At 47.1% G+C, this 14194-nt stretch overlaps 1 protein-coding gene across 4 annotated transcripts in view; it reads right to left on the bottom strand.

Annotated features, from left to right (window-relative positions):
- The window catches only part of LOC119436630 (transcription factor SPT20 homolog), an 81958-nt gene that overhangs the window by 12780 nt on the left and 54984 nt on the right, over nucleotides 1–14194 (bottom strand). Inside the window, exons 1-5 of one of the 4 annotated variants that reach the window (XM_037703553.2) lie at nucleotides 11021–11163; nucleotides 10847–10921; nucleotides 6947–7048; nucleotides 6097–6124; nucleotides 5008–5132 (exon numbers count right to left, since the gene is read on the bottom strand). In XM_037703553.2, coding sequence (XP_037559481.1) covers nucleotides 5008–5132; nucleotides 6097–6124; nucleotides 6947–7048; nucleotides 10847–10863 — 272 coding nt within the window. In that variant the 5' untranslated portion in view covers nucleotides 10864–10921; nucleotides 11021–11163. Of the gene's footprint in view, nucleotides 1–5007; nucleotides 5133–6096; nucleotides 6125–6946; nucleotides 7049–10846; nucleotides 10922–10988; nucleotides 11164–14194 lie in introns of those variants that run through there. The other 3 variants (XM_037703554.2, XM_049659370.1, XM_037703552.2) reach the window with 3 other exon arrangements.

The raw sequence follows: 14194 nt of genomic DNA, 5'->3' as shown, positions 1-14194 counted from the left end.
TGCGAGTAAGCTTCCAGGACGAAAGCACTCGTTATGGAATGAATATTCGCGGCACAGCAACAGTGAAGCCCGGGATCACCATCCTCCTAAAGAACTGCGTTTGCTTGCAAGCCAAATTTCTGATCATGCGCTTTTTATCGTCCTATAATGCTTCCCCTTTCCCACCCTTATCACGCAGCACGCTCCAGTTACAACCGGTGCTCGTGCCTTGTCACAAGTCATACTTGCATCCATTGCGCATGCATGATACCTGTGCGAATCGACGAATTACATTCGCGCGACAGCAATATTACTGAGCACGTGCAAGGTCCTCAGGATAACCGTCAGCAGCTTCAGCGCGAAAATTCTATGGAGGCAGCGAAGGGTGTGACGAAAGTTCGTCTGGCCAGGTGTGGAGATACAAAAATTAATGCGGTCACTGACCAAGTCAGTGTGTAAAAGAGAAGATGTTTCTGAGGAGCGCTTACAGTTTCCTTGGTCACACGGTGGACATGCGTGAACTAGGTCTCCAAAGGGTCCCCGAAGGTGCCCCGAAGGTCTCCGAAACATCTTTTCCTTCATTCTTTGACCACGCAACCAAAAAAATTCCTTCTTCATTTTCGCTTCGTGAGCGAATACAGCCGGCGCATGAGGCAACACAGTTTTGCAATTTAGAGCTTGCAAGTTGGAACATCACGCCTTGGCTTTCTTCAGTAGTATCATTGCGTGACTACTACAATACCAGTGCCGAATCGTCCTTAATTAAAAACACGCTTAATACGCGAATTTTAACAACAAACCACCTCCGAAAGATGTTCTCTGGGTAACGTACGCGGAGATCTGCCATGCTTGAATAATATATTTCAATTACACACAGGTCATATGAATAAGGCGAGGGGATTATAAAATTTGCCTTGCAAGCTGACGATGTAAGGTCGCATTTTGCGTCTGCAGATTCGTTTTGAAGCGACCAAAAAAGCTTTTTTTTTTTTCTACCATGAGCAAAATATTTTCTTGTACTTCATTTTGTGACAGGTATCACCCCTTTGTATATACTTTTGCTACGTTTCTTTTTCTTTCTTTTTTTTACTATTCATATATTGGTGAAAGATTAGAACGAAGAGTGGCGAGAACTTATGGTCTCTCCCACTGTAGTATTTTCTGCTCTTGGTTTTACCAAGAGCAGAAAATGTATGCCCTACAGGACAACGTTCAGGAAAATTATTTTCTTCCTTAATACGTTATTTCTTTTTGTTGGTGCCTATACTACTCATTCACCACGTCGTATGCGCCAAGAGTAGTTTTAAATACTTAATTACCGTTTCCATACAAAGAGCCTGTTTCGACATGAAAACTTCTTTCAGCTTTCACATTCATAAAGGTGAAGCTTTGCGCACCAATTTTTTACCGCTTTTCAAAACCTATCTGCGTTCTGCGCACATACGCTCTTTCAACATTCGCTCGATTAATTCAGCAGTAATCAGCGAACACGCACATCGAGTTCAATCTTCTCTGCCATGTTCGAAATCAGATTTTTGTCGTTCAGTTTTAATAACGACAAATGAAGTAGTCCGAGACATTCGGAAGCTGTAGACTGTCCAGCGTGTATATTTAATTTTCATTGGCAGACAGACGCGGCGGCATGAGTAAGCGTTTTATACTTGGCGGAGTAATATGTTCAAGTCGTCGCAGTAGCGTCTCACGGAGTGACACGAAATGCACTCCGGCGTGCGCACGCAGGAAGCACAGTAACACTCGACGTTAACACCGCAATGCTTGTTGGGATTATTTATCACAAGCATGTTTCTGTACAGATGAAGCAGCTCTGAGAATCCAGGAATGTCTTAAAGCGACAAATATGGACAACATGAACTTTCTCATAACTCTGAGGACAAATGGTCGTTGCATATCTCTGCCTAAGTATCAGGAAAAATGGAGGCTATTGGAGCGGCGATCGTCTCCTTTTTACGCCGATCGCTATCTTCGTTGATGGGCGCGGAAATGCTAGCCAATGACGACGTGCTCTTACGTAGGAGACATTTGGGAGCACGGGTACATATTTGCAATTCCCTCTCTTCCGATATTTCTCTCTCTATTTTTTTGTTCATTGTTTTTCACTCAATGTGCAACCAAATCCATCTCCAGTTTCCGTTGGCTGCAGTCACTTCTAAACTGAGAAGTCCGAGACAGCGATGAGTCTTTCTGTGCAAGGAAGCGGTCGAGCCTTTTAGCAACGCGATGAGTGTAGCGCGCATTTTTCACGCTTGCGTGCGCTGCCATTCTTGACGTCTGGCAAAACGTCAAAATCTCCGCGTCGAGGACCTGCTTACTTTTCGTCGTGACACTCCGCGCTATATACAGAAGCTTTGTTCTTTCTTTTCGCTTTCCGATATTCGTGTCTTCGTGCTCGTTACTGATGCCACTAGCGGTATACTAATGCATGCGAAGATATTGTTTAACATCTTCTCGTCGATTCGCTCCATATATTCTTCTTAAATATTTTTTTCTGCTTAGCGAGCGCTCTGCGTCCGTTACTTTCTCTCCCTCCCCCCCCCCCCTTTTTTTTTTTTTTAGAGCTCATAACTCGCGGCTGGAAAAACGGCGCACCCTCGCTTGACACCAACTCGCCTCGTTGGACTGGTTTTCGGGGCTGACTAATTTGTCGCGTTTCACCCCAGTTGCTATAGTATACATATAGCCGTTCCACTTCCTCGTTCGGTTTTAGTTTACAGTTGTTTCGTTGGCACCAGTTAAAGGGACGCTAAAGAAAAACATAAAATCAGTCTAGACTGATAAAGTACTCTTTGAAAACCGTATTTTCAATAATTTTGCGGTAAGAGGTTGATCACTAGAATGGAAAAATGAAGCCAGTGTCACGTAACTAACGTCGAAGTATTTTTTTTTCGTATTTGGGCCCTTGTGGCGCAGTAAATGTAATCGAAATTCGCTAAGTATTTGGCTCTAGTTAGAATACAATGTAGTTTACCTTTAGCGACAAAAAAAAATAAAATAGCCCTAAGCAGACGCCCTCAAAATCTGCGGCGTCAAGGCGAGCTGGTGCGCAACATTTACGGCTACGTCGCCACCCGTCTTTCGTTTTTTGCGACTTTTCTGGCTTATCACGCCTCGTCTAGAGGTCAGAGTGGCTATTTTCGGCATTGTCGAAGGGCAACTTACCAATACAGCTAGTAACGCATATGGCGCTGTCTTTCTAGTTGCGTACCAGCGATACTTTTGGTTAATAGCAGCATTCTTGAAGTATTATTACCAAAGCAACTATATAGGGTGTGCCAGCTAACGTTATCCACGCTGTTGAGTTGTTGAGCTGTTGAGACACAATTTTAGGACCTACGGTGTTGAGTCGCCAGGTGTAGCTCTGACGACCAATCGGTGTCTTACAATCGTATTTTGCAACATTATTTTTAATTTTTTTTTCTTTCAGAAGCTGGGGTAACGTTAAGTGGGACGCTCGGTACATGCGAGCCGTGAGCACCTTATAGCAATAATCATGCTGCAGTACGTACTGGAAGCTAGCTGTACGGCCAATGATGGCGTTCACAATATCTTGCCGTGTACGTCCTTGTTAAAAAACACCGCATATCCACGGGGTGAATGATGATGAGTGGGCGAAGCTCCGGAGGGAATCATCGGTAAACCGTGAATCTTCCGTGTAATTCGCCCAGTCTCGCCGCACTAAATCGAACGATTGACTTCCACCAATGACACGCGCCATATGTGACGTCATTCCTATTTTATAACAGCGCCCTTCATTATAATTTCACCATCTCCCGCTTAAGGGGACGCTAGCACAAACGCGTTAGAAACGTGCAGTACTCTCTAGTAAGGGGGAGAGGCCACAGCGTCTTACGCAGCCGTTTACACATGCCGGAATGTGCACCGCGTTTGCCGACGCCATCACATGACTGCTGAGAGAGTATAACCCCCGTATTCATAAACGCTCCTCGACTTGAACTTGACTTGCCACCGCCTTCAACGCGTTTCGAACGCGCTGCCCAAGGCGGTGGCAAGTCAAGTTCAAGTCGAGGAGCGTTTATGAATACGGGGGTAAGGCGGAGAGGCCACAGCGTCTTACACCAGCTTCTTACACGGACCGTAACGCGTTAGCACAAACGCGTTAGAAACGCGCAGTCTTTCGTTAATGTTGGGTATTTATTGTCATCGTGGTGCGTGTGTCCATGTGCGCTTCGTGGCGTAGTGGTTAGCGCCGCGCGTTCGGAATCGAGGGGTCCCTGGTTCGATTCCGCGCTACGGACACACCTTCCGCAATTTTTTTTTCATAAAAGCAGACGTGGCTACCTACTACGACGACGACGACTACTACTACTACATACTATAGAGGAGGGACAGACACACACCCTAAGAAGCTTCGCCCCTAAAAGGTTGCTCCCTTTTAGGTCTCAACAGCAGTCATTTATTGCATTCTGCCAGCTGCCACGTGTATAATAAGTGCCTGAAGGCACAACTTCACTTGACTTATGGCGTGTCAGCACCAATATGTGTGTGCAAGTTATGATCAATGACATACTGGCGTAGGACGTGGCAGAGTGAGGGTGTGGTGGAGGTCAGAACACTCCCCCACACGTCCATGGTCCTTTCCAAAGGTATATTTGCGCTATCTTGTCCTCAGAATATTCCTTTAGTAATTATAAGCTTTTATATTCCTTCAATTCTTCATATTGAAAGTATAGTTTCTTCGCGACTGCTGCGCGCTCTTTTGATTGTATAGCGGGCACTCCACAGCATGAGAGGCGAAGTAATATTCAAAACACGTGAACCGGGCCTGCAGCACAGCATGATGTCGCATAGGAGATGACGTCTCGCTAACTCCTGCAGAACGCGTGGCGACATTTTCCCCGCGGTATTTCGCATCGCGAATAAAAGTGCCAATGTCAGAGTTATTAATTGTTCGAGAATCTAGTTTCGCAAACGTCAGTGAGTTATAGAGAGTGTTATGCGCTCGTCTGCAAATATGAGAGTTATACAACTCATGGCGGTGGTAGTGCTTACCCGTCCTCGGCGGTGATAGCCTGGGCGTGATATGCCAAAGTCTCGGCGACTTTTTCCTGCGAGTAGAGCTGCAGGGGCGAGTTGTACTGGTTGTGTACAACTGCCTTCACTGTCGAGGGCTCGCCCTGCACACAGACGGTGAGCACAACTCATCAGGAACGTATGATCCAAAATAACGCTCCCAAATCACGACACATGCTCATAATGGAAAGGAGATAGGGCTCAACGAAAGTGCATATTTATCCGCAAAAATGCTGCATTCGCAAGGTCCCACTGCTGTTTCGCAACTAAAGTGCTTGGTGATTAATTCGAAAAACATTATGGGGCTTAACCTCCCAAAGCAACGCATGGTTATGAGAGACACCATAGTGGGGGGCCTTGGATTAATTTCGAGCACCTGCGCTCCTATTACCTGCACCTGAAGCAACGGTAAGCGAGCGTTCTTGCATTCCGTACATCAGTACAACAAACTTTACAAAGATGTGCCATTACGCTATCGGGTGAGCGAAAGCCTGTTTTGTTTTGATGGCCCTGGAGAATTGAACAGTTGTGTTTTATAAACTAATCTCCTGCCGCCACATTTGAAACCGCGAGTGGCGCGGCCTCGTGCTAGCAGTGCGAAGTAGTATGTCCTGGACTAACAGGTTACGGCATCACTTAGCATATTAAGGACTCGCACAATTCTGTGAGGCGAAATAATCCGAAATTCTTGTTCTATTATCACGCTGCGCTCTATAGTGCAGCGTAGAATCCTGGAGTCATCAGTTCATCGCGCTTTAACAGATGACGTCACCTGGTTTGCCAGTTATGGTGGCACTTAGTGCTATCCCAATTCTTTCATCCATAAACCATGCACAGTATTCGATAGGCCATCTAATGAATCTGCATAATGAACTTATACTAAACCAAAAGTTAAAAGAGTTGTCGCACCTTTTTTTTCTAAAAGTATAGAAGATTAATCATTGACTGGAATGCTTCATTATTGCCTTTTGCCAATCTTGCTTAGTGGGTGTAGTTCTCCTAGTAAGCAAGCATTTTCTTCGAGAAGCCTGCTTAACGGGGACAAAGAACAATCAAATGTTGGCTTACCTTTCTCGGCTTCTGGAGAAAGTCTTCTCTGTAAGGAAAAAAAAATGAAATGTGTGTGTAAGTTGACATCCCTCCATATGCACATATCACAGTGGATTGCCGTCGCCACGCAAACTTCGTATTCACATTTCCTCGAGCGATAGTTTCACGGTGCTGTTTTCCCCAAGGAATGGCGTGGTATTGATCGATGTAGTCTAGTATTTTCCGAAAGTGCAGTACGGCCATGCATCGTTCATAATGCAGAATGCATGCACTGACAAGTAGTTTTGTTTCTTTTTTCTGTCCTTCGTGCTGGTATTAATTTCCAGTGCAAGTTACAGGTGCTACAAGAGTCAGCCTTGGGCAGTAACTACGTGAATAGATGTCAAATAGCTTTTAACTGTCCCTGTCTGACAGAACCGTCATCTGTCAGCACAGGGAAGGCGCATAGACTTGTTATCTCGTCAAGCTAGGAGCCTTCGCTGGAGCCCTATCAAACTGGAGTATACAGAGCAAAACAGCAACGCGTTGTATCATGAGTTAAGGCGAACCGGTTAGTTTCGCCGGAGACCGGAGGCTACTCTTGGTGAAAGCTTAATTTGGTGGCCCGAGGAATAGCCACAGTTCTGTCCTGCCTATGAGATTTGTTTAATTAACCGAATGGGCACCAGGCTGTAGCCCGTGATATTGCAGGCAATACTCGATATTGATATCCAATCTATTAAATGCGATAGAGACGCTTGCTTTTTGGCTTTCTTACACTCTCTCTCAACTCTTTTTTTTTTTTCAAATTTGACTCTACGCCCAGGACATGCCTGAAAGGAAGGTGGGACTACACATATTTAAGGCGTGCTTGAAAAGCGAATCTTACGATAAACCAGCGTTCTTGCAGCGCAAATCGGATATTTCGACGAGGAAATCCAGCAAGAGCAATAGCAGAACGGTTCCGTACACACTGAGTTCCACGACGCACCTGCAACTTATTCTGTGTTAGTCACCCGCACGGCCAGGTATCTTCGACAAGATTGTTCATTCCGGCAACACAAAAGGTAATGAATAACACGCAGCGTTTACATTCCCCTGAAGTGCGAAATAACACCTGCGCGCACGTATCTTGTAAATAACCACGGCCACCCACAATGTTTGCTCACTTTAAGACAGCGAGAACAACGTTAGTGATTTTAGGAATGCATTAGCGATTTGTACAGTGCTGCCGCATGCGCACCATACTATAAGATGAATAAAGCAAGAACGTATTTATACGTGTGAATTGCACCAGCGTTAAGATGAACTATTGCCGATCTCGCGCTTCCAGCCTCAATGAAGAAGTCATTTCATTGGAGAACCGCAAACAAGCATTCCCGAATTTGCGCTCTCTCCCATTCGCATGACATTAATACCAAAAAATAAGGCGCAGGTTGACAGGGACACACTTTTGACAAGCGATAGCGTTACAATTGAGCCCTTCTCAGCCATTTCCTTGTTATTTAGTGAAATTCGTGCTGAGCCTCAGCGCATACTCCATTTTGTCTGGTATCGTCTTACTAGTTGAATCTGGCAGCTTTACGACTAATGACAATTTAGCCCCCCTCACGAAGTTCATCGTTTCATCGTGGCTACATTCCAGGCCAGCGATGTGCCCCGCACGGTCATGAGGCTTTTTTCAGTCGCACGGGCTGCGCGAGGCAAGGATGCCTGTCCAAGCCTTCGGCGTGTCCTAAACTTAAAGGCTGCATGTGCCAAAAATCAAGAGATATGTGAGCCGTCCACAACGTGTGGCTTTTAAAGTGAAACAGCTCAAAATAAGTGCCTCCGCTGCTAAGCTCCAAACCTTGGAGCACCACAACGTTCTGCATCGCGGTGGTTCCTGCCGCTTGCCCAAATTTTTCAAGTATCTTTTTTGTTCCTCGTTCGATGCAGCGTCCTGCGTTCTATTCCATCATCAAATGTGCGTAAAAAGATGCATCTTAGGTAATTGTTATCTTAGTACCGCCAAAGCGATGTTGAGGTTGGCGTCAACGTCACAGGGGAGAAATCAACGCAACAGTTTAGCAAGTTTTATAATGAATGCGCTGGCTCAGGAGCCCATTAGGCTGAAGATACCCGGGCATGCATATGAATATTATTGATTTTTTTGCGCTACGGTGTGTCCATTGCGCACGCAAGATAAGGTCGGGTAGCTTACTTTACTTCTAACCCATATTCAGCAAAGGTGGTGCAGGTGCAGTTAATGAAGCTAGACGGCTCATTGACTAATGCCGTTCGTACGTCATTTACTGCGTTCTCGACTGTTGCTCGGTAGATAGACATATTTAGCTGTAGCGGATCAGGTGGAGAGGTTGGAAGCAAGCGTTTCCTGCTATTCATAATTCGGTGAACAAGTCCGTGACACTTAGACCTCTTAAACGACACTGGCATTATTTGCTTTGTTCGTACTATTGGTATGATTTTAATATCAGCTCATGTATAGGCATTGTACAATGAAGATGGATAGAAACATGATCCCTCTCCTACAGCCATGTACGAAAACATCGTACGTGCTAATTCCTTTAAAGAAACCGGCTCCATTATACTTCGTTCTTTTACCTCTTTTGTTTCTCATTATTTTTCTTGATTATCACTACAAGCGCTGCAGATCTTGGAAGTATCGAACTGGCAACAAAGATGACAATATCACCGCGTATAGATCGTTAAGATTCAGCGAACATCATAACGTACGGCTGTAATTGTCAGACACAAGTAGAGTGGAAATTATACGGTACACGGCAAGACCTCATCGGGAAAACTCGATATCTAGATAAAATTACGAGGCACGGTTTGCGCATGCACAAGAGTAAGCTTAATGCGCAAAGGCACGAGGACAGCTGAAAAGTTGAACTCGGCGTCGTCGAACAATGGAGCCTACTTCCATCTCGGCATCATATTATGCACAAGACATGCTCAAGGGGGAGGCCCTCTAGTGGAGGAGTTGCCGGCACGCGTATGCGAGGCTAGGTTATCTTGTCAACTACGAACCTTCTCTTTCTGTTGAACTTGTTTTAGAGCTGGTCAGCCAAGGACACGTAAAAAGGGGCACAGGACACATGAAGCACGTGCGCTGGGCCCTTTCTTCAAGTGTTCGTGTCTGCAAGCCCTAAAATGAGCCCACCATAAATAGCCAGCTCACCCAGGTTACCACCCTGACTTCTCTCTACGTTCCCCACCCTTCTACACATCTGTTTTCCGTTCGCGTTTGGCTCCACACGCACGAGCAAAAAAAAAAAAAAAAAAAAAAGGGGGGGGGGGGTATTAGGCGTGTCTCTCTCTCCACCATTTTTTAATCAAATTTTTGACCCGACGTGCTGAGAATTGTAAAGGGTTACTTCAGACTAGCTCAAAACCAGACCACTCTCTCCCTCACCACTCTCTCCCTCTCAGTGGTCCATAAGTGTGTCCACGATCCCGATATGACTGCGATGACCAAGCATAACATTTTTTTTTCCCTCTGGCTCTAACTTGAAACCCTGCGCCTAAGTCCGTCGCTCTTTCTGCTTCATCTCTTTATCTGATAAAACACCTAGGAAGCTGTGAGGCAAGACGCAAGCTTTCGTCATCCTGGCCTCCGTCTTGCGTTGCACGCTCACAGCACAATCTGCCACAATTTCGCAGGGAAAGGAGTAGGTTTGCGAGAACAACAATGATATCTGTCCACTGGCTGTCCTTCGGCCATATTCAAGTGTTCACAAATTATTGGCGTGAGAACTGTTTGTTCAGCACACCGGTTCCAGCCGTCAGGAGCGCATGTGAGGAAATAAGGCATCCATCTGTGTTTCGCAGCAACACCGTCCGTGAATAGAATTTTTTCCTAGCCAAGTTGTGGCGAAGTTAAAAAGTTACACGTTCTAGACCAATTTGGAGCAAAAACACGCGAAACACAATACACACTGCGGGCAGAAAAGGCAAGTAATTTTAAATAACCTCAGCTAGTATAACTTCACGCACAGTCTTGTGCGTTTTACTTCGTTTTAAGTGCAGCAATTGGTAAAATAAGAAAAGCGTGGCTATGACTGGTAACGAAGCCAGTAAATAGCCAGGCTTTTCGATGTCTACGCAATTTACGCCGAACATCAGGGCACACGCCTCAACATTGCGTCTGAATACTACCTCATGTGCTCAGTTTCACAGTTCACTTGGTGAAAAACAGCTGTAAAACGTCTTATTCTTCTTAGTTGAAGCCCTGGCTTGGTAGGAACGAATGAATAGTGATGACTGAATGAGCTGCGAATAACTCTAACAATGTAACAACAAAGAAGCAGTATGCCTGAACCGGACACCGATATACTCCTAGTGCAAGTGCTAACCCAGTGCATGAAATGTCCATTTCCAGGGCGTTTTCTTTTGCTCAGAACATGTAAACAAAAGAAGAAATAAAGGTAACCCCGATGTCGCAACTCCCCCGTCTTCACGTGAGAGGCCAACGCCTCACGCCCGGGCCGTCCGCACAGTGTTCTACAAATGTGGAACGAGAGTGCCAGCGGACACTCGTTCACGGTGACGTGACGGTCGTTCTCGCTTCATCAGTGCCAGAGCGCGTCTTGTCGAAGCACAACGCGACGCGTACGAGGTTCCTCCTCTCCACGGGCGCTGGCGACCCGTCTCAAATCCGCCCTCGGTTTTAAGGCCAGAGGCTACAGCCTGTGAAGCGATACTCCGAGACGAGAACGAACGCGTCCTTCGCTCCGGCGAAAACGCAAACACTGCCACTCAGCATGACAAGAAAGGTCACACTTACGGCGGAAGCTCGAACATCCTGACGAGCGCTTCAGAGCCGAGAAAACCGATATGTCAACGGTGAGGTGGCCGCAACCTAAAAAACGCGCGAGACAAGAGGACCAGTTAAGCCGCGGCAGCGACCAACGAGGCAGTGTACCGACGAGAGGAAGGCGACGAGAGCAGTGATGGTCACCTGATGAGTCAGGAGCTGTGGCACGGACGGGGAACCGCGTGTCAACCCTGTGAGTGGAGCTGCCTTCCAAGAGCGCTCGCTGCTTTCTTCCTGCCTGGTGGCCTTCTTCGTGTCTGAGACCCGAGCTCCAGCGCGACTCCAGCGCGGCGATGAGGGCGAAGGAAGTCTCACCACTCTCTCCCTCCCTTCTCTCTTTTTACCAGCAAAAACTGCCCTAGCCAAAGGTGGAGGAACACGAAAGAAAAAAAAAAGAAGAAGAAGACAGCACCGCGGGAAGGCGAAGAAGACCGCACGTTCTTGGGGCAGCGTGAGAGGAGAGGGAAAGAGGCCTTCACAACAGCGTCCTAAAATATATTTTTCCCAGCCCCACCAGGGTTGCCCGGGGCAAATTCATCTCTCGCTGCTTTTCCGTCGGGAGCCCTGCACGAACCAAGGCCCCGAGAGGGGAAGAGAAGACTGAAAAAGAGCCGCCCGTGTGCACCGGGGGCCGCCAGCCCTCGACAGCCAGCGCGTGATTGCGTCCAACTGGTGTCGCTGATGCACCAGCGTGCTTGCGCGTACTACTGGAAATCGGAGGCGCTCGGTTTGGCGCACCTCAGGGATGCACGTCTACAGTGCTACATCCCAGCAGAGAAAGCAGCAGCAAAGGCGGCTCTGACTCGCTCAAGAATGACTCATAAGATTGAGTGTAATCTTAAGCAAGCATCCCTGAGTCGGTTTCGACGGAAGCAGTTTGTCGGCCTGGCTGCTCGCCCGTTTTCGGAGATGTGCATCACCCCTTCCAACAGCTAATACAAAACTGCCCACAAAGCGTAGCGGAGCCGCGCATAGTTTTTCTGGCATGAACTAAACAAGTAGAACTCAGAGCAAATAATTTGCATAATTTGGAGATCATTGGTGACGTTTATGCGATTAGCAGTCTTTCTTATGATGAGTGTGTAGTCGATGATGGTACATTTTATAGGTTAGGATGTTTAATATTATGATTATTGTATCCCCATGCCATCCGTGAATCATGAAACCTTATGGGCACATCAGCAGACACACGGAGTAGCAATCTCGCTGCCAACCACAATGCCAAATGATACTACGGCCCAGTATATTTTGTTGTAATCCCTACACCTCACTTGAAACTTCGTAGCAACCCCCACTATCAATAGTATTCTGGCTGCAACTTTGTTGCAATGTCTATCCATCAAGCGGCCGCGCTCGACGCGGCCGCTTGATGGAGGTGTCTGTTGCGGATGAGGCGCTAGCGCTTTAATATATTTAAAGCTACATACCCCTCGTGTCACCTTGGCAGATCCATTCTGGGCGATCGGCCAAGCATGGGCACATACAAATATCGCATACGCAGTACCGAAGTTGTCTACTAGTCGAGACAGCAGCCAGCAGAAAATTGTCTCTTCGAGTAAATAGCCAGTGGCCCATGTTATTGTCTGCTCGAGAAGACAGCAGCCAGCCATACTTAGTGGCCCAAGCTAGTAGACAACTTGGGCCACTGGGTATGTGAAAGAGGTTAGATACATACCACAAACTGGGTGAAATTCTCAAAGAATGCTCAGCGCATTAAAAATCCAGCGAACTCACCAATTCCTCCGTCTGTAAACTCATTTACTGCGGCAGCAGTTACTGAACCGACTGCCCCCAACGCCCCCAACTTTCTGCAAAACACCTTCAATCATGTTCACAGTGCCCCAACTATGTGCAACAACAAGGACGATGACAACGGCGACGACAACTACGATAATGACGACGACACTCTGTTGATTGACATCCAAGACAGCGAAGAGCCGTCTTTGCAGGAGGAACGATGACAATTACTGCTGCGCTGAAAGCCGCGCTGCGAACGCTTGCCGCATCGCGCACTAGATATACGTGTATGCTGCGCGAGCGTTCTTTAACAGAACCACTTCGAGACCGTCACCGAGCCTTAATGCCTGGAAGGATCTCAAAAACACACTCAGCCTGCGTAGTGCATAACCACACCACTTACCAAGCGTAAAGGTTACGTGGTATCGCAGCAATTAGCGCGGCCGGCGTCCAACTGCGCATTGTTTCAGGGACATGAGTTCGATCCCCGGCAGTAGTTGTGGGCAAAGTTTTGTTTTTTCTTTGCCATATAATGATGGTGAAGCTGAGTATGACGAGGCTGTGAGGTGACGAAGTGTCCTGACGACGATAGCACGATAACGATGACGAGAAGACGACGTAACGGCAAGGACGGACGAAAGCAGTAAACCCAGGTTTGAGCTCTTAATCGCTTCGCTGTTAAAGTGCCCGACGCCAGGCGCAGTCGTAAATTTTGGTTCTACGCTAGAGGTTGTAAAGGGCCGTGCAGGAAGCGTTTAATCGCAACAATTTTTTATAAACGTTCAGTATAGTAGCCTAGATAGAAGCAAAGCAGGTAGTAAAGCAGTGGTGGGATGAGACCAGCCACCCTCCCGGAGCGCTGGCCAGTTGCTTCCACCCGCAAGTGACATTTCTATCCAGCTCTTATACCTACAGACCACACAAAAACAAGACACAAAAGTAATAAAGGCACACGCACACGGCGCTGCGTGTGTGTGCGCTATTCTCCCTTTTGTGTTTCGTCTTTGTATGCGCTTGCACACGTAGATTATGCATCACTGACTCGCCCAAGCCACCATCCTATAGCAAGCTTCCTCGCCTGCCTTGTCCCATATTGGAACTAAGAGCCCACCTCTTTCTCTTTTGTAAGGACTTCTTTTTTTTTTCCTCCATTTTTTTCTTGCTGCACGGCGCATTTCCAGAGGCGTTTAGATGTGTTCCCGCTCCTGCTGTCTATTGGTGCGCTGCGGGTGGCATGCGTTTGACGCGCAATCACCATGTTTGTGACGCTATCTCGCTCGCGGCCGGTATGGTTCCTTCGGGGACAAGAGCGAGCAGGGTTTCATTCAAAATTTCAGCTGTTCTCGCGGTGCAAATCGGTGTAATATCATGCAGAAACGATTGCCACCACGCGATCTACGCACTGCGAATGTCTGATTACAACGCCAAAACCCCAAAACAGGCGTCCAATATCTCGCTTGTCCAGAAAAAAGTGTGAACGATGTGCTTCGGATTGCAGTGGCGACATTTACACATGAGGGGCCAAATTCACGACGCTTTTCGTTCGTAAGTAGTTTTTGTGCTGTTTGTATAAGTACTCTT

The sequence above is a fragment of the Dermacentor silvarum genome, chromosome 1 (assembly GCF_013339745.2).
Source record: "Dermacentor silvarum isolate Dsil-2018 chromosome 1, BIME_Dsil_1.4, whole genome shotgun sequence".
Classification (NCBI taxonomy): Eukaryota; Metazoa; Arthropoda; class Arachnida; order Ixodida; family Ixodidae; genus Dermacentor; species Dermacentor silvarum.
The sequence above is the reverse complement of the archived record's forward strand: the minus strand, read 5'-3'. Positions and strand labels throughout refer to the sequence as shown.